We start from the raw sequence: 23,899 nt of genomic DNA, 5'->3' as shown, positions 1-23,899 counted from the left end.
GTTTGTCTTACGGAGGGAATAACTACACTGTTTGCATTCAGCCATATTCCCAGTCACCTTGCCATGGTTAAATGCATGGTTCGCATGCTGCCATCTATCCACGGTTTCTGGTTAGGGTAGGTTTTAGTAGTCACAGTGGGTACAACATCTCCTATACACTTCCTGATAAACTCAGTCACCGTATCAGTGTATTCGTCTATGTTGTTCTCGGAGGCTACCCGGAACATATCCCAGTCCGTGTGATCAAAACAATCTTGAAGCATGGATTCCGATTGGTCAGACCAGCGTTGAATAGACCTTAGCACAGATACTTCCTGTTTGAGATTATGCCTATAGGAACGGAGTAGGCATCCCGGACGTTGGAATAGCAGTGGTCGAGTGTTTAAGCAGCGAGAGTACTACAGTCAATGTGTTGATAGAACTTCGGTAACGTTTTCATCAAATTTGCTTTGTTAAATTCCACAGCTACAATAAATGCGGCCTCAGGATATGTGGTTTCCAGTGTGCATAAAGTGTTTGTGAAGTTCTTTGAGGTCCGTCGTGGTATCGGCTTGAGGGGGAATAACCACGGCTGTGACTATAACCAAAGATAATTCTCTTGGGAGGTAATACAGTCGGCATTTGATTGTGAGGTGTTCTAGGTTGGGTGAACAAAAGGACTTGAGTTCCTGTATGTTATCACAATCACACCATAAGTAGTAATCATAAAAAATAACCCACCACCCTTCTTCTTCCCAGAGAGATATTTATTCCTGTATGCGCAATGAACTGAGAACCCAACTGGCTGAACGGACTCAGACAGTATATCCTGAGAGAGCCATGCTTCCGAGAAACAGAGTATGTTACAATCCCTGATGTCTCTCTGGAAGGAAATCCTTGTCCTGAGCTCGTCAAATTTGTTATCCAGAGACTGAACGAGTAACATAATCGGTAGCGGTGGGTGGTGTGCGCGCCTCCTGAMTCGGACTAAAAGTCCACTCCAAGTATCTTTTTCCACCTGCGGTGTTTTGGAACAGCCTCTGGAATCAGTTCAATTGCCCTGAAGGGTACGAACAAAGGTTCCGATTTGGGTAAGTCAAATTCCTGGTCATAATGCTGGTGAGTTACCGTCGCTKTGATTTCCAAAAGTTCTTCCCGGCTGTACGTAATAACACAAAAAATGTCCTGATCTAATAATGTAAGAAATAACACATACAAAAATACTGCAAAGTTTCCTAAGAGCTAGAAACACGGCAGCCCTYTCCGTCAGCGCCATTTAACATTTTAGTAATCTAGCAGACGCTATTATTCAGAGCGACTTACAGTAGTGAGTGTATACATTTTCATATTTGTTCGTGCTGTATTATATGTAAAAGTGGGTTGATATTGACCAAATGTAACTGTTACCGTTGCAAGGAATCTGCTGATGTTGACTTGGTTGTAATGTATCATAGATCGTTATTAATGTATTATAAGGTGTACAGTACCTGTGCCAGGGATCTGCTGATGTGAACTAGGTTATAATGCATCATAAATAGGTTATATGTGTATTATATGTTCAGTACAGTACCTGTGCCAAATCCTGCTAAATTGACCAGGTTATGATGTATTATAAGGCGTACAGTACCTGTGCCAGGTCTCTGCTGATGTTGAGCAGGTTGAAGGAGAAGATGTGGTCCTTGGCTCCCACCACCAGACGACCCTTCTCCTCATCCAATAGGAASGTGTGGTAAGCTGAGCTATTGGCCAGGCCCTCAAATGTCACCAAGTTATTGGACTCCAACATCTCTGGAAAGAGGACGGAGGTAGAGAGAGGGTTGAACATTTACAATGAAAGAGCGCAGTAATTCCTACGGTATCTGATATACCCAGGGAAATAAATGCATTAGACTAAAGAGAAATAAAGAGTGAGTGAATAAGGGAGACAGTGAAGTCTTAGCATACACAGCATCTAATAGCATCTTATAGCAGACATCGTGATGTGTCTCCTCAGTATATTCACCATGTCAGAGAGGAAACATCCCATCCCCACATGGAGACATGCAGCAGGGTCCCCACTGGGTACACACTGGTTGAATCAATGTTGTTTCCACGTCACTTCAATTYAATTACATTGAACCAACATGTGTAAAAGATGTTGAATTGATGTCTGTGCTCAGTGGGTCTAGATCTCAACTCCAAAAGACTAGGGAGCTACCAGAGAGAGAGAGAGAGAGAGAGAGCGAGAGAGAGAGAGAAGGTGCTTTGGCTCAGATTTCATATCTCTCTGTCGATTGTGTTCTCTCTTGCCCATCACACATTCTCCCTCACACCCTCTTCCCCACACTAGCTTGCATCCAACAAAATGTTTTCTATTAATCAGCACTGCCAACCGTGCTTAGACTGTGTGGCCACTCGGGCAGTGCCTATGCTGAAGAGCCAACGACCAAATGGTCTGGCTGGGGGAACTGACCTTGACTGGGCCAGTCAAGCAGAACTAGATCACAGAACAAACTCACAGTGGAAAACAGAGACTATTCTCCATTCACTATTATGAACAGCCAGTCTCAGTGTAGACACTGGTTAATTACTGCAAACCACAACAACCATGAGGTCATTTTAATTATTGTATAAATAGCAAGCCCAGAGGTTTTGCTGTGTAATGCCTGGGTGCTTGAACAGGTTAGCCAAACAGAGCTAGACTATATAACTCACAATGGAAAACTGTGGGGAATATGAATATGACACTGGAGTAAAAATAGCACAATAATGACTGTCTGGATGTCTGTTTCCTGTAGGCTCTGGTGAAGAACTTGAAAACACCATTAGGTTGTTGTCAACTAACAGCCCAGTATTATGCAATGCAATATTTACCAAATTTTTGTCTGAGGGGTGTTATTTTGACTGCCAGGGTTGGGAGTAATCGATTACATGTAAACTGATTACAAAGAAATGGTAACTGTAATCAGTTACTTTACCAGAAAACATATTTTAATCAGATTACAAATACTTTTGAAAAACTAGATGATTACTTCTTGGATTACTTTTAATCTCTAACTAACTAACTAACTAACTAACTAACTAACTAACTAACTAACTAACTAACTAAACAAAACACAACACACACACACACGCACACGCACACGCACACCACACCACAGCCACATGGTCAACAAACAAACACATGTACCCCACCCATGTATAGCACACCACCACACACCCATCTGCCTTCTCACAGATCTCTCCTCACCCAATAAACCCAACCACCACACCCAATCGCCCCCACCAGCTGGTAACCACCCGCCACGTGTGTGTGTGTGTGTGTGTGTGTGTGTGTGTGTGTGTGTGTGTGTGTGTGTGTGTGTGTGTGTGTGTGTGTGTGGTGTTGTTGTGTTGTTGTGTGTGTGTGTGTGTGTGTGTGTGTTGTGTGTGTGTGTGTGTGAGGAAGAGAGTGAAAGAGAGAAGGAAAAGTAATTATGCATAATTATGGGAAATGCATTGTGAAACTTGTGAATAAGCGACAGTCAGGTGGAGGAGGGAGGGAGAGAGAGAGGGAGAGACAGGGAGAGTGGTGAGAGAGAGGGGACAGGGAGAGTGTGTGTGAGGGGAGACCAATAATGAAGTAGTCTCTAAGGAACTGTTGAGATGAGTGTCTGTAACACTCTGTAATTCTGGGCGCACCTCAGTCCCTACACTCTTTCATTTGTATTTTTCCTCCTCTGTCTCTCATCTCCCTCCTCTCTGTCTCTCTCTCTGTCTCTCTCTCTGTCTCTCTCTCTGTCTCTCTCTCTGTCTCTGTCTCTGTCTCTGTCTCTGTCTCTGTCTCTGTCTCTGTCTCTGTCTCTGTCTCTGTCTCTGTCTCTGTCTCTGTCTCTCCCCACAGACCAATGTGGTTGGACAGAGGCAGTATTGACACACTCCCTCCACACTTATGGCTGAAAGCTGGATGGAATATATGTTTACCTTAGTCCTAGAAAAACATTCACACAGATGAACTAGAAAAACGTAGCCACTATGTACAAACATTGGTCTCGTCTATCAGGAGGGATGACAAAGACAGTAGATGGGAGTACAGGGCTCCAGATTGTTGGACTCCTGAGCAAGACTATGTTTCACTTAAATGTCTTTGTCAAATAGGGTTTTTCCTYAAATAGTGACAGCCAACATGTGTGAGTGTTCTCTGGGGTGACATTGGTAATGGTCAGTGTGGCCATGAGTGTACTAACACTATGTAGGGTAGAGGTATAGTTCACTAGACTCTATGTGGGGGTAGAGATACAGCTCACTGGACTCTATGTGGGGGTAGAGACTATAATACTATAATAACTATAATGTGTAGACTTTCCCAGATACAGTTTAGGCCATCCTGTCWTCAGTCATAATGTCTCAGATGACAWCCGAACTGACATCATATTCATTAAGTACCAACYCATTTTTTCAACTGGTTCTTTTACCGAAATATGGTTCCTTTCCCTCCACTTGTTTGATGTTCCCAGATTCTCTATGTTTAACTTCTTGACGCTAGGGGCCAGAATATATATATTTTTAAATAACGTTCCCAAGGTAAACAGACTATTTCTCAGGCTCAGATCGTAGAATATGTATATAATATGTATATAATGTATATAATACAGATTAGGATAGAAAACACTCCAAAGTTTCCAAAACTGTCAAAATATTGTCTGTGAGTATAACAAAACTGATTCTGCAGACGAAAACCTGAGGAAATCCAACCTGGAAGCGCATTTWAAAAAAAATAATCCCTGTTCCGTTGCCTGCCCCTCTCCATTTAAAGGGGTATCAACCAGATTCCTTTTCCAATGGCTTCCTCAGGCTTTAGACATAGTTTCATGCTTTTGTTTTGAAAAATGAGCGAGATTTTTCAAAACGAGTCAGGTGTCCTTTGATTAGTTCCTGCGCGCGAGAGGGGTAGCTCGACATTTTCTTTCTCTCTTTTATTGAATAGGTTACCGTCCGGTTGAAATATTATCGATTATGTATGTTAAAAACAACCTGAGGATTGATTATAAAAAACGTTTGACATGTTTCTACGAACATTACGGATACTTTTGGGAATTTTCGTCTGCCTTTCAGGAACAGAACGAGGCTGTAGTTTTCTGAACATAACGCGCAACCCAAATGGCYTTTTTTTGTTATAAAACTAATATTTATCGAACAAAAATAACATTTATTGTGTAACTGGGAGTCTCGTGAGTACAAACATCCGAAGATTATCAAAGGTAAGCGATACATTTTATTGCTTTTCTGACTTTCGTGACCAAGCTAATTTAAGGCTAACTGTTCTAGCATACACTCACAAACGCTTGGATTAATTTCGCGGTAAAGGATATTTTCAAAATCTGACACGATAGGTGGATTAACAAAGGCTATTCAAGAGTCCCTCTGTAGAGTCAAGAGAGAGAGAAGGGAGAAAGGTATTTATGGGGGGGTCATAAACCTTACCCACAGGCCAACGTCATGACAGGGGGTAGAGAAATAGCTCACTAGACTCTATGTGGGGGTAGAGATACAGCTCACTAGACCCTATGTGGGGGTATAGATAAAGCTCACTACACTCTATGTGGGGGTAGAGAAATAGCTCACTAGATCTTGTGGTGGTAGAGATTATAGCTACTAGACTCTATTGTGGGGGTAGAGGTATAGCTCACTAAGACTCTGTGCGGGGTAGAGAATATACATTACATTCATTCTAAGTCATTTAGACCAGACGCATCTTTCATCCAAAGCACGCACTTACAAGTTGGTGCATTCACCTTATGATGTCCAGTGGAACAACCACTTTACAATAGTAAATAGCTCARMKGACTATGTGGGGGTAGAGGTATAGCTCACTAGACTATGTGGGGGTAGAGATACAGCTCACTAGACTATGTGGGGGTAGAYATACAGCTCACTAGACTATGTGGGGGTGGAGATATAGCTCACTAGACTATGTGGGGATAGAGATATAGCTCAGTAGACTCTGGGGCTGGGCAGTATACCGTATTTTACTATATACCGGTGTTGATGCATGGACCGGTTTGGGTTTTTACTTTACCTTCTATAACAGTTTTTAAATGTTTGGTTTGTTAAATGTGATGTCACTCCGTTTTTATAGTCTACTCTGCTGCCGGAGTCGTATATCTCCCTTTCTCTCAACAATCTCTGCCCTCTGGCACTTAAGGAGTGCAGTTGTTGTTGCTCAACCACGAGATAATTTGCAGACTGTTCACTCTTCAGTCTCCATTGTCATGGTCAAGATTCAGCAATATGTTGATGACAACGATGTTGCTTCCACTTTGCTTCTTAATATAAATCCACAAGCGCTCTATAATTACACTATTAGTTTGTGTTTCTTACTGAGTCAGAGCAAACATAACTAGCTAATACAGCCTGATACCAGGGCTGGTGTATGCCTAAATCAGCATGTTGTTTGTGCAACAGTATCTTTCTAAATTAGAGAGGAATAGGTGAAACATGAATATGTTAGCTATTACGTGAAGTAAGAGAAAACATTTAATGTAGCCAAAGATTATAGGGTCCCACTCGCCTGGGAAACACCGACCAACACTTTGGTTCCTACCCTGTCACAATAACACCTCCAATGAGATCCTATTAGTATTTTAATTCCTAATTCTATGAATGCCTCCCTGCCTTTTTCATTCGTTGTCATGTCAATCAACACTGTATTCAAAGTGCTCAGTAGACTAATGGGAATGTCCTGTTGATGTAGTCCAGGTCACACCACAGTCATACATTACACTGTATTTGTCTACAGCTGTCTGTGTTATACCAACCAATCATCTACAACCAACCTGAGACCTCTTTACAACCAATATGAAACCGAGGCCTCTACAACTAATCTTCAGCCCAATGTGGGATTGATAGTAGATGTATTACTATGTGTGATAAATGAATACATTAGCTGGTGGTAGGTTTCAAAGTGCTTTATGATAAATCAACACCTTACATGCTGACTACACAGTGTGTGCACGTGCGCCATCGTGCGTATGTTGACTTTGTCCACCCACACCAGACGAGATCAGGACACGCAGGTTGAATGATCAAAAAAAACTCTGAACCAACTATATTAATTTGGGGACAGGTCGAAAAGCATTAACTTCTTTTTTGGCTAAAAAACTTACCCATTTGAAACTGCCTATTTCTCAGCCCCCGAAACTAGAATATGCATATAAGTGTCAGATTAGGATAGAAAACACTCTGAAGTTTCCAAAACTGTAAAAATGTTGTCTGTTGAATTAAACAGAACTGCTATTGCAGGCTAAAACCTGAGGAAAATCCAACCAGGAAGTGGCCCTGTTTTTGAGACCTCTCTGTTCCCATGCATACCTATTGCCCATTGAAAGGGATATCAACCAGACCTCTTTTTCTATGTCTTCCCTAAGGTGTCAACAGCCTTTAGACATAGTTTCAGGCTTTTATTTTGAAGGATGAGCGTGAACGACCACATTGCGTAAGTGGATAGGTGGGGGCTCTCCGAGTGATTTTTGCGCAAAAGTGAAAGGCAGCCATTGTTTCTCTCGGTCCTAGTGAAAATCCAACTGTCCCGGTTGATATATTATCGAACAGATATTTGAAAAACACCCTGAAGATGGATTATAAACAACATTTGACATGTTTCTGTGGACATTATGGATATCATTTGGAATTTTTTCCGGCGTTGTCGCGAACGCTCTTTCCGGTGGATTCCTGGGCATAACGCAGSAAACAAACGGAGGTATTTGGATATAAAAAATATCTTTATGGAACAAAAGGAACATTTGCTGTCTAACTGGGAGTCTCGTGAGTGAAACCATCCGAAGATCATCAAAAGTAAACGATTAATTTGATTGCTTCTCTGATTTTCGTGACCAAGTTTCCTGACGCTAGGTGTTCTTATTGTTTTGTCGAGCGATCGATAAACTTACACAAACGCTTGTATTGCTTGCGCTGTAAAGCATAATTTCATAATTTCTGAGACGACAGATGGATTAACAAAAGGCTAAACTGTGTTTTTTTGTTTTTTTGCAATATTGCACAATATTGCACTAGGCTATGCTAGTCAGCGTTTCTGATGACAATTATCCCGGATCCGGGATGGGTGGTTCAGAAAGGTTAAACATTTATGGCAATCTTGCTGTTGCTAGCTAATTTTCCTGTGATATAAACATTGGGTTGTTATTTTACCTGAAATGCACAAGGTCCTCTACTCCGACAATTAATCCACAGATAAAAGGGTAAACCGAGTTAGTTTCTAGTAATCTCTCCTCCTTCAGYCTTCTTCTTGTTTTTTGGACTTTATATGGCGGTTGGCAACAAACTTTAAGGTGCATTACCACCACCAACTGGACTGGAGTGTGGACCTCAGTTCATCTTTCAATCACCCACGTGGGTATATGCTCCTAAAAACCAATGATGAGACGGGAGAGGCGGGACTTTCAGCGTATCACGCATCACAAATAGAACCAAGTTCTATTTTAGTGCCTGGCTACGTAGTTGCTCGTTGACGCGCATGAGTGGTGTGGATGCAATGATTGAATAACATGTATGTGTACATTTATTTTGCAACGCTCGCACGCATAACGTGAGTGGTGTGGTCAGCCTGTTAGTGTGCAGTTGGTTGTTAGCTAAAGGTATATTTAAGTACAGTAATAAGGCATGAGAACCCAGGGATTGTCATGTGATAGCTCCCGACCAAGGGCTGCTCTTAGGTCCGAGGCAAAGCCAAGGGTAATTCCCAGGTTCTAGGGCCTTATATATTTTATAAAACGATAATTCACAGGTTCGAGGAGCTTATTGCTTTTATAAAACGGTTGCCAACATATTTAAAAAAGATGAACCACATGTTTAACTTAAAAACMTTATTTTACCGATTACATTCGTTTTATTTCATCCTTCCACCAGACAATAGAGTCCGGGGAAAAATAATTTGTTATTTCTGAGCTTCTTAAGTTGCTAACCAAACAGGCTGGTCGTTAATATTACTGCTGTGGTTAAAAMCAGGGTCACACAGAGTGCTGCTGTCACGTTCGTCTGAAGGGTGGAAATGACCGGACCAAGGTGCAGTGTGGTGAGGGTACATTTTCCTTTAATTATGTAAATGTCGCCAACAAAACAAGAAACAAAGAAACGACCGTGAAGCTTACTAGGGCTATAGTGCCACTAACAAAGATAACTACCCACAAAAACAAAGGAAAAAAGGCTGACTAAGTATGATTCCCAATCAGAGACAACGATAGACAGCTGTCCCTGATTGAGAACCATACCCGGCCAAAACATAGAAACACACAACATAGAATGCCCACCCCAAATCACACCCTGACCTAARCAAATAGAGAAATAAAACGGCTCTCTAAGGTCAGGGCGTGACAGTACCCCCCCCAAAGGTGCGGACTCCCGGCCGCAAACCTGAACCTATAGGGGAGGGTCCGGGCAGGCATCTACCCTCGGTGGCGGCTCCGGCTCGGGACGTAGCCTCCGCTCCAACTCTGGCTCCCCCTACTTTGGTGGCGCCTCTGGTGCGGGGACCCTCGTCGCCGACCCCGGACTGGGGACCCTCGCCGCAGGCCCCGGACTGGGGACCCTCGCCGCAGGCCCCTGACTGGGTACCCTCGCCGCCGGCCCCGGACTGGGGACCCTCGCCGCAGGCCCCGGACTGGGGACCCTGGCAGCAGGCCCCGGACTGGGGACCCTCGCTGCAGGCCCCGGACCGGGGACCCTCGTTGCAGGCCCCGGACCGGGGACCCTCGTTGCAGGCCCCGGACTGGGTACCCTTGTTGCAGGCATGGACTGGGGACTCTCTTTGCAGGCCCCGGGCTAGGGACCCTCGTTGCAGGCCCCGGACTGGGGACCGTCGCTGGAGGCCCCGGACTGGGGACCGTCGCTGGAGATTCCGGACTGGGGACTGTCGCTGTAGGCTCCAGACTGGGGACTGTCGCTGGAGGCTCGGAACTGGGGACCGTCGCTGGAGGCTCCGGACTGGGGACCGTCGCTGGAGTCTACGGACTGGGGACCGTTGCTGGAGGCTCTGGACTGGGGACCGTCGCTGGAGGCTCCGGACTGACCCGTGGAGCAGGCACAGGATGAACCGGGCTGTGTGGGAGCACTGGAGATCTGGTGCTTCTCCTTGGCACCACTCTTCCACTCGGGGCAACAGTGGATTCAAACTTGCAACTGGACGGAGATTTTTTCTTTAACGAGTCGGACGCGAAGGATTTACTGCTGCTCCCGGAACAGGCCCAAGTTCCCATCATTCGCATGAAGAAGTCACGCCGATACAGGGGATGCATGTCCGGGGGCCTTGTGAGAATTTTTTGGCAAGTGTGTAACCCGCATCTACCATCCGTCCTGTTGGCCAACGTGCAATCATTGGAGAATAAACTGGATGAGCTCCGTTCATGACTATCCTCCCAATGGGACGTAAAAAATGGGACATTTCACCTAGTCGTGGCTGAACGACAACATGGATAATATATAATTGGGTTTTCCATGCATCTAGTATTGAGGAAGTCTCCAGGTTTTGCTTGCCTGAGGTAGAGTATCTCATGACAAGCTGTAGACAAAACTATTTACAAAGAGTTTCCATCTATATTTTTCATAGCTGTCTTCTACCACCACAAACTGATGCTGGCACTAAGACCGCACTTAACGAGCGGTATAAGGCCATAACCAAAAAAGAACATACTCATCCAGAAAGTTATTTGAGGAAAAGTGAAAGTCACCCAGTAAAATACTGCTTGCGAAAAAGTCTAAAAGTATTTGGTTGTAAATATACTTAATAATCAAAAGTAAAATAATTCATAATTTCAAATTCCTTGTATTTAAAATGTATGGATAGCCAGGGACACACTTCAWCACTCAGACATTACTTACAAAATATGCATTTTGTGTTTAGTGAGTCCGCCAGATCATAGGCAGTAGGGACGACCACTTGTTCTCTTCATAAATTTAACAATTTTTCCTGTCCTGCTCAGCACTCAAAATGTAACAAGTACTTTGGGTTATCAGGGAAAATGTATTGAGTAAAATACAATATTTTCTTTAGGAATGTAGTGAAGTAAAAGTAAAAGTAGTCAAAAATATAAATAGCAAAGTACAGATTTAACTACATTACACTAGTTAACTACATTACACTAGTTAAGTAGTACTTTAAAGTATTTTGACTTAAGTACTTTACACCACTGGCCCTGACCAACTACCACGTGTCTTCACTGACATTTTCAACCTGTCCCTGACCAAGTCTGCAATACCTACATGTTTCAAGCAGACCACCATAGTTCCTGTGCCCAAGAACACCAAGGTAACCTGCCTAAATGACTACTAATCCGTAGCACTCACGTCTGTAGCCATGAAGTGCTTTGAAAGTCTGGTTATGGCTCATATCAACACCATTATCCCAGAAACCCTAGACCCACCCAAATTTGCATAGCGCCCAAACAGATCTACAGATGGCGCAATCTCTATTGCACTCCACACTGCTCTTTCCCACCTGGACAAAAGGAACACCTACGTGAGAATGCTGTTCATTGACAACAGCTCAGTGTTCAACACCATAGTGTACTCAAAGCTCCTCACTAAGCTAAGGATCCTGGAACTTAACACCTCCCTCTGCAACTGGATCCTGAACTTCCTGACCGGCCGCCCCCAGGTGGTAAGGGTAGGTAACAACACATCTGCCACGCTGATCCTTAACACGGGGGCCCCTCAGGGGTGAATGCTTAGTCCCCTGCTTTGCTCCCTGTTCATCCATGACTGCGTGGCCAAGCACGACTCCAATACCATCATTAAGTTTGCCGACGACACAACGGTGTTAGGCCTGATCACCAACAACAATGAGACAGCCTATAGGGAGGAGGTCAGAGACCCGACAGTATGGTGCCAGGACAACAACCTCTCCCTCAACGTGATCAAGACAAAGGAGAAGATTGTGGACTACAGGAAAAGGAGTGCRGAGCACACCCCCATTCTCATTGACGAGGCTGTAGTGGATTACGTTGAGAGCTTCAAGTTCCTTGGTGTCCACATCACCAACAAACTATAATGGTCCAAGCACACCCAGACAGTCGTGAAGAGGGCACAACAATGCCTATTTCCCCTCAGGAGACTGAAAAGACTTGGCATGTGTCCTCAGATCCTCAAAAACTTCTACAACTGCACCATCGAGAATATGCTGACTGGTTGCATCAACGCCTGGTATGGCAACTTCACAGCTTCCGACCGCAAGGCACTACAGAGGGTAGTGCGTACTGCCCAGTACATCACTGGGGCCAAGCTTCCTGCCATCCAGGACCTCTATACCAGGCACTGTTAGAGGAAGGCCCTAGAAATGGCCAAAGACTCCAGCCACCCTATTCATTGACTGTTCTCTCTGCTACGGCACAGCAAGCGGTACTGGAGCGCGTTGTCTAAGTCGAAAAGGCTTCTTAATAGTTTTTACCCCCAAGCCATAAGACTGCTGAACATCTAATCAAACAGCTAATCTGTTTATTATCTGTGCATAGTCACTTTACCCTTACCTACATGTACATATTACCTCAATAACCTTGATTAACCTGTACCCCCGTACATTGACTCTGCACCAGTACCCCGTATATAGTCTCGTTATTTTAATTTCAATGTTGCTCTTTGATTTAATTTTTAATTTTTTTATTAACTATTATTTTTCTTAAAACAACATTGTTGGTTTAGGGCTTGTAAGTAAGTATTTTATTTGATAGCTATTGAGGATAGCTAGGCAAACGTTACATGTCTTTTATACCCATTATAATATATATAATGAATTCATTTTATAAATTGATTGGCTGGGCTGTGGGACAGTGGATGCGCATTGATAAATCTAATAGAACTGTTAACAGGCACTACCCGTGGAATGCGGGGATTGTGGTGCTATAACTCCCTGCATTCAACCAATCATCATCCAGAATCCAACATGCCATTTTATAATGCTTTGTAATAAATTGAAACGTTCATTAGTGACTSGGTCCTGATTGCCACATGATGTTTGTAGAATGGATTATCTGTCTTTCTTTCTTGGAATAAATAACTGTGTACATCATTAATGTTTCATCAGGGAAAAAGCCCCACTCTCTGAAGTYTTTTTTGTTTGTTTGTCAGGGGAGGAAAAAGGGAGAGAAGAGGGGAAATAAGAGTAAATGGACATGCAGTACAAAAAAAGGCAATGGAAGGGAAAATGTGTGAACAGAAGAGAAAGATGGGAGTGACAGAGTAAGATAGGGAGGGAGGGGGAGAAAGAAAGAGAGAGGGGAATAAAGAAAGAGAGAGGGAGAGAGAGACCRGCTGCTTGTAGTTAGAAACAGATTCCCTCAAGTGCCCTCAATTCTGCTCTGTGACAAACACACCACCGCTCCCACACACCCTCTCCCACACACCCTCTCCCACACACAGCCCAGCACTATTCCCCTCAGCCGCACAGACACACACATGCATGCACACACACAAACACACACACACACGCAAACATATAAACACACATGCACGCACAAACACATGCACGCACACACACAAACACAAACAGAATCCAAACAACCCGTTTCGTAATGCTTTGTAATAAATTGAAACTTTCATTAGTGACTGGGTCCTGATTGCCACATGATGTATGTAGTATGTATTATCTATTTCTCGATCTTTCTTGGGAAAAATAACTGTGTACATCATTAATGTTTCATCATGGAAAATGCTCCACTCACTGAAGTGTGTTTATTTGTCAGAAGCCCTGAGAGGGAGGGGAGAGGGAGGAGAAGGGAAGGGAGACAAGGGAGGAAAAGGGGAGAGAAGTGGGGAAAATAAGAGAAGGGAGAGATGGACATGGATTACAAAAAAAGGCAATGGAAGGGAAAATGTACAAATTAAAGAAAAAGATGAGTGACAGAGTAAGAGAAGGAGGAAGGGGGAGAAAGAAAAAGAGAGAGAGAGACCTCCTGCTTGTAGTTAGAAACAGATTCCCTCAAGTGCCCTCAATTCTGCTCTGTGACAAACACACCAGAGCTCCCACACACCCTCTCCCACACAGCCCAGCACAATATTCTCAGCCGCACACACACATGCGCACACACATGCGCACACACACACACACACACACACACACACACACACACAAACACAAACACAAACAGAATCCAAACAACCCGTTTTATAATGCTTAGTAATAAATTGAAACTTTCATTAGTGACTGGGCCCTGAATGCCACARGATGTACAGTTGAAGTCGGAAGTTTACATACACCTTAGCCAAATACATTTAAACTCAGTTTTCCATAATTCCTGATATTTAATCCTAGTAAGAATTCCCTGTTTTAGGTCAGTTAGGATCACCACTTTATTTTAAGAATGTGAAATGTCAGAATAATAGTAGAGAGAATGATTAACCYTTTTTTACAATCACTTTGGCACTAATTTCGGAAACTTGATGTCATTTTTCAAAACTCTAGACACAAAACTCACAACCAATGATCAAAATGCAAATTTTTCAAAATTCTAACACTTTTTCCAATTGCTTGGATACAATACACATGAAGCTAAGATCATTGAACTAAAATCCCCTGTTCAAAATGACACAAATTAACATCAAAGTATTACCATTTCAAAATGCAATTCACACATTACATCTGAGATGACTGTCTATTCATTTCATTACAATAATCTAACTATCAATTGATACAACTGCTCAAAATGATAAGTAACTGTTGCGTTACTCTTAATGCATAGTTTTATGGAAACTGACAAACAATATTCCATGTTTAGATCATGAAAGTTTCAGGATAACGAGATCCATTGACARCAATTACCGTGGAARATGAACCAATTYGACTWCATTATCTATGGATGTAATATTTCATCATCATTCTTTATCAGACACWGTTTCRATGGTCCYYMGTACCACTTTTRCAGACCATGTTTTCAGATTTGACATTACTGTACACTCACCGGCCACTTTATTAGGTACACCTATCTAGTACTGGGTAGGACCCCCTTTTGCCTCCACAACAGCCTGAATTATTCATGGCGTTGTACGTTAAGAGATGCCATTCTGCACACCACTGTTTTAAACAGGTGTTATTTGAGCATGTGTGGCCTTTCTGTTAGCTTGAATGAGTCTGGACATTCTCCTCTGACCTCTCTCATTAACAAGGTGTTTTTGCCCACAGAAATGACGCTCACTGAATGTGTTTTGTTTATCGCACCATTCTCTGTAAACTCTAAAACTGTAGTGTGTAAAAATCCCAGGAGGGCAGCTGTTTCTGAGATGCTGGAATCACTATGTTGTAACGATTTTCGTCGTCAGATGAAGAGTAGTCGGACCAAAGCGCAGCGTGGTAAGTGTTCATGTTAATTTATTAAAAACAGAACACTAACAAAAATAACAACGAGAARGAAACGAAACAGTCCTGTCTGGTACAGACACAAAGACAGAAAACAACTACCCACAAAACACAGGTGGGAAAAGGCTACCTAAGTATAGTTCTCAATCAGAGACAACGATAGACAGCTGCCTCTGATTGAGAACCACACCCGGCAAAACACACAGAAATAGAAAACATAGAACACAAAACATAGAATGCCCACTCCAACTCACGCCCTGACCAAACTAAAATAGAGACATAAAAAAGGAACTAAGGTCAGGAAGTGACACGTGTGGCATCAACAATCATACCACGGTCAAAGTTGCTTAGATTACTCATCTTGCCTGTTCTAATGTTTGGTCGAACAACATCTAAACCTCTCTACTCTATATACTCTATATATTGAGTTGCAGGCAGCCACATGATTCGCTGTTCGAATGTAACCTTCCTTGATGAGCTAAATCAGGTCTGTAGAGCTGATGGCATGACCTCTGTCATTGTGTGGGATAATGTCAGGTTCCACCATGCTCAAATGGTGCAAGCATGGTTTCAGGCCCAACCACAATTTACCACCCTGTACTTAACCCCATACTCTCCTTTCCTTAACCCAATTGAGGATTTTCTTTGCACATGGAGGTGGAAGGTATATGATAGGTGCCCTCACGAACAAGCCGCCCTTCTCCAGACCATGGATGACGCATGCAATGACATCACGGCAGACCAGTGTCAGGCCTGGATTTGCCATGCCCGAAGATTCTTCCCAAGATGTTTGGCTAATGAAAACATCCATTGTGATGAAGGATGAGAACCTATGGCCAAATCCAKAAGACATGTTTGAGGGAAATATAGAAGTACAGTAATCAATCCTTTGTTTTGCTTTTTACAGTAAGCCAGGTGAGGAACACTGCAGTTGACGTTTTACTGTAGTTTTCTTCTTTTTTTGTAGCTTTTGTACTACAATATTTAACGATTATACGAACAACTACACAGTGAAACTATCGCTATCTTGTGTGTGGGTGATCTAAATGAATGGTCCTATGGTATTTCATGATAAATAAGTTATTTGAACCAATGATTCTGCAAGTGCAAGGTTTCTTTAAAGATATGAATGCACAATGCAATGTATTGAACATTGGACAGCCTGTGTTACAAATGATGACCGTTTTGAGTTTTGTGTCTAGAGTTTTGAAGAATGACCACAAGGTTCTGAAATTTGGGCCAAAGTTACTGTAAAAAACTGTATTTTAGCTTTTATTTCTTTCATCACATTCCCAGTGGGTCAGAAGTTTACATACACTCAATTAATATTTGGTAGCATTGCCTTTACATTTTTTAACTTGGGTCAAACGTTTTGGGTAGCCTTCCACAAGCTTCCCACAAAAAAAGTTGGGTAGATTTTGGCCCATTCCTCCTGACAGAGCTGGTGTAACTGAGTCAGGTTTGTAGGCCTCCTTGCTTGCACAAGCGTTTTCAGTTCTGCCTACACATCTTCTATAGAATTGAGGTCAGGGCTTTGTGATGGCCACTCCAATACCTTGACCTTGTTGTACTTAAGCCATTTTGCCACAACTTTGGAAGTATGCTTGGGGTCATTGTCCATTTGGAAGACCCATTTGCGACCAAGCTTTAACTTCCTGATTGATGTCTTGAGATGTTGCTTCAATATATCCACATGATTTTCCTCCCTCATGATGCCATCTATTTTATTAAGTGCACCAGTCCCTCCTGCAGCAAAGCACCCCCACAACATGATGCTGCCACCCCCGTGCTTCACGGTTGGGATGGTGTTCTTTGGCTTGCAAGCCTCCCTCTTTTTCCTCTAAACATGACGGTCATTATGGCCAAACAGTTCTATTTTTGTTTCATCAGACCAGAGGACATTTCTCGAAAAAGTACGATCTTTGTTCCCATGTGCAGTTGCAAACCGTAGTCTGGCTTTTTTATGGCGGTTTTGGAGCAGTGACTTCTTCCTTGCTGAGCGGCCTTTCAGGTATTGTCGATATAGGACTCGTTTTACTGTGGATATAGATACTTTTGTACCTGTTTCCTCCAGCATCTTCACAAGGTCCTTTGCTGTTGTTCTGGGATTGATTTGCACTTTTCTCACCAAAGTACGTTCATCTCTAGGCGACGGAATGAGTCTCCTTCCTAAGCGGTATGATGGCTGCGTGGTTCCATGGTGTTTATACTTGCGTASTATTGTTTGTACAGATYAACGTGGTACCTTCAGGCATTTGGAAATTGCTCCCAAGGATGAACCAGACTTGTGGAGGTTTACDATTTMTTTTCTGAGGTCTTGGCTGATTTCTTTTGATTTTCCCATGATGTCAAGCAAAGAGGCACTGAGTATGAAGGTATGCCTTGAAATACATCCACATCTCCAATTGACTCAAATGATGTCAATTAGCCTATCAGAAGCTTCTAACGCCATGACATAATTTTCTGGAATTTGCCAAGCTGTTTAAAGGCACAGTCAACTTAGTGTATGTAAACTTCTGACCCACTGGAATTGTGATACAGTGAATTATAAGTGAAATAATCTGTCTGTAAACAATTGTTGGAAAAATTACTTGTATCATGCACAAAGTATATGTCCTAACCGACTTCCCAAACCGATAGTTTATTAACAAGAAATTTGTGGAGTGGTTGAAAAATGAGTTTTAATGAATCCAACCTAAGTAGATGTAAACTTCTGACTTCAACTGTATGTAGTATGRAAACTCAGCAAAAAAAGAAACGTCCTCTCACTGTCAACTGCGTTTATTTTCAGCAAACTTCACGTGTAAATATTTGTATGAGGGGGGGTCAAAATCAAAAGTAACAGTCAGTATCTGGTGTGGCCACCAGCTGCATTAAGTACTGCAGTGCATCTCCTCCTCATGGACTGCACCAGATTTGCCAGTTCTTGCTGTGAGATGTTACCCCACTCTTCCACCTGCAAGTTCGCGGACATTTCTGGGGGGAATGGCCCTAGCCCTCACCCTCTGATCCAACAGGTCCTAGACGTGCTCAATGGGATTGAGATCCGGGCTCTTCGCTGGCCATAGCCGAACGCTGAAATTCCTGTCTTCCAGGGAATCACGCACAGAATGAGCAGAATGGCTTGTGYCGTTGTCATGCTGGAGGGTGATGTCAGGATGAGCCAGCAGGAAGGGTACCACATGAGGGAGGAGGATGTCTTCCCTGTAACGCACAGCGTTGAGATTGCCTGCAATGACAACAAGCTCAGTCCGATGATGCTGTGACACACCGCCCCAGACAATGACGGACCCTCCACCTCCAAATCGATCCCGCTCCAGAGTACAGGCCTCGGTGTAATGCTCATTCCTTTGACGAGAAACGCGAATCCGACCATCACCCCTGGTGAGACAAAACCGTGACTTGTCAGTGAAGAGCACTTTTTGCCAGTCCTGTCTGGTCCAGCAAAGGTGGGTTTGTGCCCATAGTGGGTTTGTGCCCGTTGTTGCCGGTGATGTCTGGTGAGGACCTGCCTTACAAAAGGCCTACATGCCCTCAGTCCAGCCTCTCTCAGCCTATTGCGGACAGTCTGAGCACTGATGGAGGGATTGTGCCTTCCTGGTGTAACTCGGAAGTTGTTGTTGCCATCCTGTATCTGTCCCACAGGTGTGTTGTTCGGATGTACCGATCCTGTGCATGTGTTGTTACACGTGGTCTGCCACTGCGAGAACAATCAGCTGTCCGTCCGGTCTCCCTGTAGCGCTGTCTTAGGCGTCTCACAGTACAGACATTGCAATTTATTGCCCTGGACACATCTGCAGTCCTCATGCCTCAATGCAGCATGCTTAAGGCACGTTGACGCAGATGAGCAGGGACCCTGGGCATCTTTCTTTTGGTGTTTTTCAGAGTCAGTAGAAAGGCCTCTTTAGTGTCCTAAGTTTTCATAACTGTGACCTTAATTGCCTACCGTCTGTAAGCTGTTTGTGTCTTAACGACAGTTCCACAGGTGCATGTTCATAAATTATTTATGGTTCATTGAACAAGCATGGGAAACAGTGTTTAAACCCTTTACAATGAAGATCTGGGAAGTTAATTGGATTTTTACAAATTATCTTTGAAAGACAGGGTCCTGAAAAAGGGACGCTTCTTTTTGCTGAGTGTTTTATCTTTCTTTCTTTCTTGTAAAAAATAACTGTGTACATCATTAATGTTTCATCAGGGAAAATGCCCCACTATCTGAAGTGAGTTTTTATGTCTGAAGCCCTGAGAGGGAGGGGAGAGGGAGGAGAATGGAAGTGAGACAAGGGAGGAAAAAGGGAGAGAAGTGGGGAAAATAAGAGAAGGGAGAGATGGACATGGATTACAAAAAAAGGCAATGGWWGGGAAAATGTGTGAATTAAAGAAAAAGATGAGTGACAGAGTAAGAGAGGGAGGAAGGGGGAGAAAGAAAAAGATGAGTGACAGAGTAAGAGAGGGAGGGAGGGGGAGAAAGAAAAAGATGAGTGACAGAGTACGAGAGGGAGGGAGGGGGAGAAAGAAAAAGAGGGAGAGAGAGACCTCCTGCTTGTAGCTAGAAACAAATTCCCTCAAGTGCCCTCAATTCTCACAAACACAAACACCAGAGCTCCCACACACCCTCCCACACACACAGCCCAGCACTATTCCCCTCAGGCGCACACACACACACGCAGTCACCTGAACAAACAACGAGACAGGTGTGTGTTACTGTAAATCTACTGTATATGCTATCCACCATGTGAAAAGGAAACAGTTAAATTGCTGAAAACCCAGGCTGCTTGTCGTATAAACAGTGGTGTGTCAGACATATAGGAAGCCAGTCTGGAAATCACCATAGCTGTGTTCTAATACTCATACTAACCGTACTATTTGTGAGTAAATTGAGTATATATCATGCTTATTGGTCATAGTTAGTATGCCAAAAGTTCCCGGATGTCGTACTACATTCGCCAAAATACGAAGTATACAAGCATTAGACACTATTTCTCTGCTTTTAGGGCCCATAATGCAATCCTTCAGAAATTCTGGGTGGCTTCACAACCTTTTAAGATTTGAATAAAATTGAGGAAAATATGCACGAGAGCCCATACAAATCAATTGCTTTAACTAATGACAAATGTTAAGATAATGTTGAGCAATGTAATAAAGTAATGACTTTTCAAATAAGTTACCTTACACGTTATGTTGGCTGACAATTTGTTAGCTATGCTATCCTTACGAACCACATAGCATGTCGTTACAGCAGTATGTACCAGTATGTTAGCTAGCTACCTAATGTTAGTTGGCTACTAATACATCGAACTTGCCAGTATATTAACTATATGCTAACTAACTACCCAATGTTTATTGACTAGATTTTTCCTGTCATTCTTAGTTTAGCTAAGTAGTATAGTTGTTGTGCATTCTCAATGGACATTCGGGTGCGTTCGTAAATTCCCTCTGGCTATCTGCTCCAATTTCAGAGCACACTTGTCTGAGTGTACCAGAGCTCAGAATAACTGATGAATTTATGAACACTCAACACCAGTGTCAGTAAACGTCAGCATTAAAGCGTAATTAAATTGTGGCCAGCAGCACAGTCACTAACGCTCTGGATAACTTGAAAACAGCCTAACCAGCTCTGCTAGGGCAAGTAAAATGGTCAGTTTGAGGTGTTCTCTCATTTGTGTCTGGAAGTAGCTAGACAGTTAGCTTGTGTGCTTGACTGCCGTTGTGAAGTCGGAACACTTGGATCAACCCTACTCCTCGGCCAGAATGTCCAGTGATACTGCCTGGCAGTGTGCGCTCTGAATTTACAAAAGGACAATCTGACAACGCTCTGAATTTACAAACGACCAGAACATGCTCTGAACACACTCCAGATTGAATTTAATAACACACCCAAAGTTGTAAAATGTCTAGCTACTAATTTGTCATGCTAACAAGCTAGCAATAGTTTGCATAGCAACAGCATCAACTTCTGGTAGACAGGCGAAGCATTAGTATGCTCAACTGAAAGGATACCGTTCGTTTACAGTATACTAAAATGAACTAATAGTATATACCCATTAAATATGTAGAATACAGTACGTTAGTATGGGTATTCGAACACAGCTCTAGTCAACACCACACACAGCTCAGGTGAGTGTGTGTTTGTGTGGGACTAGCGTCCATGGAAACCATCCATTCACCAGAGTATTGTGAGATTATACAAATAAACGGATACATTGACACACTCACATGGTCAAGCTCATGTGGATGCACACAAAAACGTATCACTATTTTAATAATCAAATAAGTGAAATCAGCCATGTTAGAGACTCCTAGCCCTACTATTCACCCCCTATATGCATATGGGTTACTCAACCTTCCTCCCTCTTTCTCTCTCACCCTGTTAGGATACAGCTGTATTTTATTACAATGGATCTTAGGTGGAGGGAGTGAGAGTCGAAAGCAGAGAGCAAGGGCGAGGGCAAATGGAGGCGAAAAACCAACACTCTTATGTGAGACTGATGAACTATTTTACCCTACATTCTTTCTCTTTCACACTCGCTCTTTCTGGGCTGGAGGGCATAGGGAGTGTTACTTAGTGTTGCCATAGAAAATATCAGAAACACATCTAAACAAAACATGAGCCAGTAGTGTATGGAGTTCTATATCTCAAGGCTTTGTTCCTATAGGTCAGTTTATATCCGCATGGCTGACAGTCCGCTCGGTGACAACAGATAAAGCATATCCTGATCATTTCAACATACAGACTCCAGAGCCATACTCTATGTATCAGTTTTGAGGAGTTACTGAGGTAACTTTGYTCAACTCTTGAGTTCAACACGGGATAACCGGTACTACAAAAGTGGCTCACCTTTTAGCTAGGTACATTTCTATGTCAACTAATCTTTCAGAACTAACCTGCTTTTTGTAAAAACATTAAAATGTTAAAACAGCTATCACATTACCAGTGGTGACCTGTCATTCAGGGTAGAACCTGTTTTGAGCCCCAATTTCCTTGCAACACACAAAAGTTTGGGGTCACTTAGAAATGTCCTTGTTTTCCATGAAAACATACATGAAATGAGTTGCAAAATGAATAGGAATGTCTCACTGGTGTAAAGGATTTGGAGACAGGCACAGGAATACATCTGGGTTTTTAATACACCCAAAATAAACATATACAAAACACTGGGATGTACCCTAACAAAAGAACGAGGGTAAACCTCATAGAACGACACGGGACGAGACCCGTAATATACAATGCACAAAACACGCAGCACAGGCTGAGCCAACGCATAGGTACTCACACGACCAACGGCCATGGGAACAATAATCGACAACAATAATCGACAAAAAAACATTTTTTGGGGGGGGGATTGCCTGTTGTGCAAGTTATTTTTGCATTAATATGTGTCACATATCAGTTTGGAAACGATGTAAAAAAAAAATATATATATATATCATTGAGTTAATAAAGCCGCATACAAACAGCCAGTTTCAAAATGCAGGTGTTTCAGCCTAGCTCAGTGCTTTCTGTTGCGGTGGGGCAGGCCAGCAGAAAATAGGAGCATTGCACCATGATTGGCTCAGCATTGCACCGTGATTGGCTCAGTGTTCTGTCACTCATGGGGACACTACATCACACACCTTTAGTAAYGGTAGACATCAAGAATGTGAGCCCTTTGGGTTTTGCCATAGACTTAGATTGGAAGTGCCCTTCCAAGAAGGCTCAAGGTCATTGGCCACAATGACGTTATATCTACAGTAGCTTTGATTGGACTGATCATGTCATCTGTTGTCATCAAGTTGTCATGAAGCCTGAGCTCGAATGTGTAGCGAACTGATGCTGGCTGGTTTCAGATAACCCTGAGTAGATATTGTTTCCTTCGTAGTATACCCTTCAGGTTGTCTTGCTGTTTTTTGGGAGGGGGGGAGTATAGTCAATATCACATTAGTCACTCTCCACAACACCACACACAGACATATTTCAGCATGTCATCTGTCACTGTGGGATGCTGATGGGTAAAGCTTAGATAAATAACTACATAATTGTCTGAATATGTAAATAAAWAAAWAAAWAAWAWAAAAAACTATGAAGGTGATGAGAGAAGTTCCCATTAACACAACTGGAGATTTCACACAATCACAACAAATTCTTGTCTGCATGGTTGGGATGTGTAGAGAGGCATGCCCATGTAATACAGTTCCACCCCCACTCCAGTGTTTGTGTGATACTGACCTATGGAGAACCTCTCTGTKTCACACACACAGAGAGAAACCAAACCCTGGTCTCTAGATTCTCTACATACTTATGGACTAAACATTTTAAAAGAACCTTCCTCATTCCATGCCCTAATTAAAAGTCTATTCACACCCAGGCAAACCCAGAGGATAACATTACAACAATAGGATTTGCATGACCTCAGGAGGACAGAGAGATGGATAGAGAGAAAGAGGGAGAGATTTTTTTTCTTTTTGCAATTCAGTGGCTTTTGTTTTTGTGGGGTTAGACCTTGGCTGGTGTTGTTCAGTGGTTTATTGTTTTAAACATCGGCTTTTGTTTTTGTGGGGTTAGACCTTGGCTGGTGCCTGCTGTATGAGAGTATATGTGTTGTGAGTATGTGTGTGCGTGAGTGT

The 23,899-nt window shown here is 42.9% G+C and overlaps 1 protein-coding gene across 1 annotated transcript in view; it reads right to left on the bottom strand.

Annotated features, from left to right (window-relative positions):
• The window catches only part of sema3ab (sema domain, immunoglobulin domain (Ig), short basic domain, secreted, (semaphorin) 3Ab), a 54,359-nt gene that overhangs the window by 18,907 nt on the left and 11,553 nt on the right, over window positions 1-23,899 (bottom strand). Inside the window, 1 exon segment of the mRNA XM_023985665.2 lies at window positions 1,607-1,767. Coding sequence (XP_023841433.1) covers window positions 1,607-1,767 — 161 coding nt within the window.

Source organism: Salvelinus sp. IW2-2015, linkage group LG4q.1:29 (assembly GCF_002910315.2).
Source record: "Salvelinus sp. IW2-2015 linkage group LG4q.1:29, ASM291031v2, whole genome shotgun sequence".
In the NCBI taxonomy this organism is placed as follows: domain Eukaryota; kingdom Metazoa; phylum Chordata; class Actinopteri; order Salmoniformes; family Salmonidae; genus Salvelinus; species Salvelinus sp. IW2-2015.
This window is presented reverse-complemented; position numbering and strand designations above follow the sequence as displayed.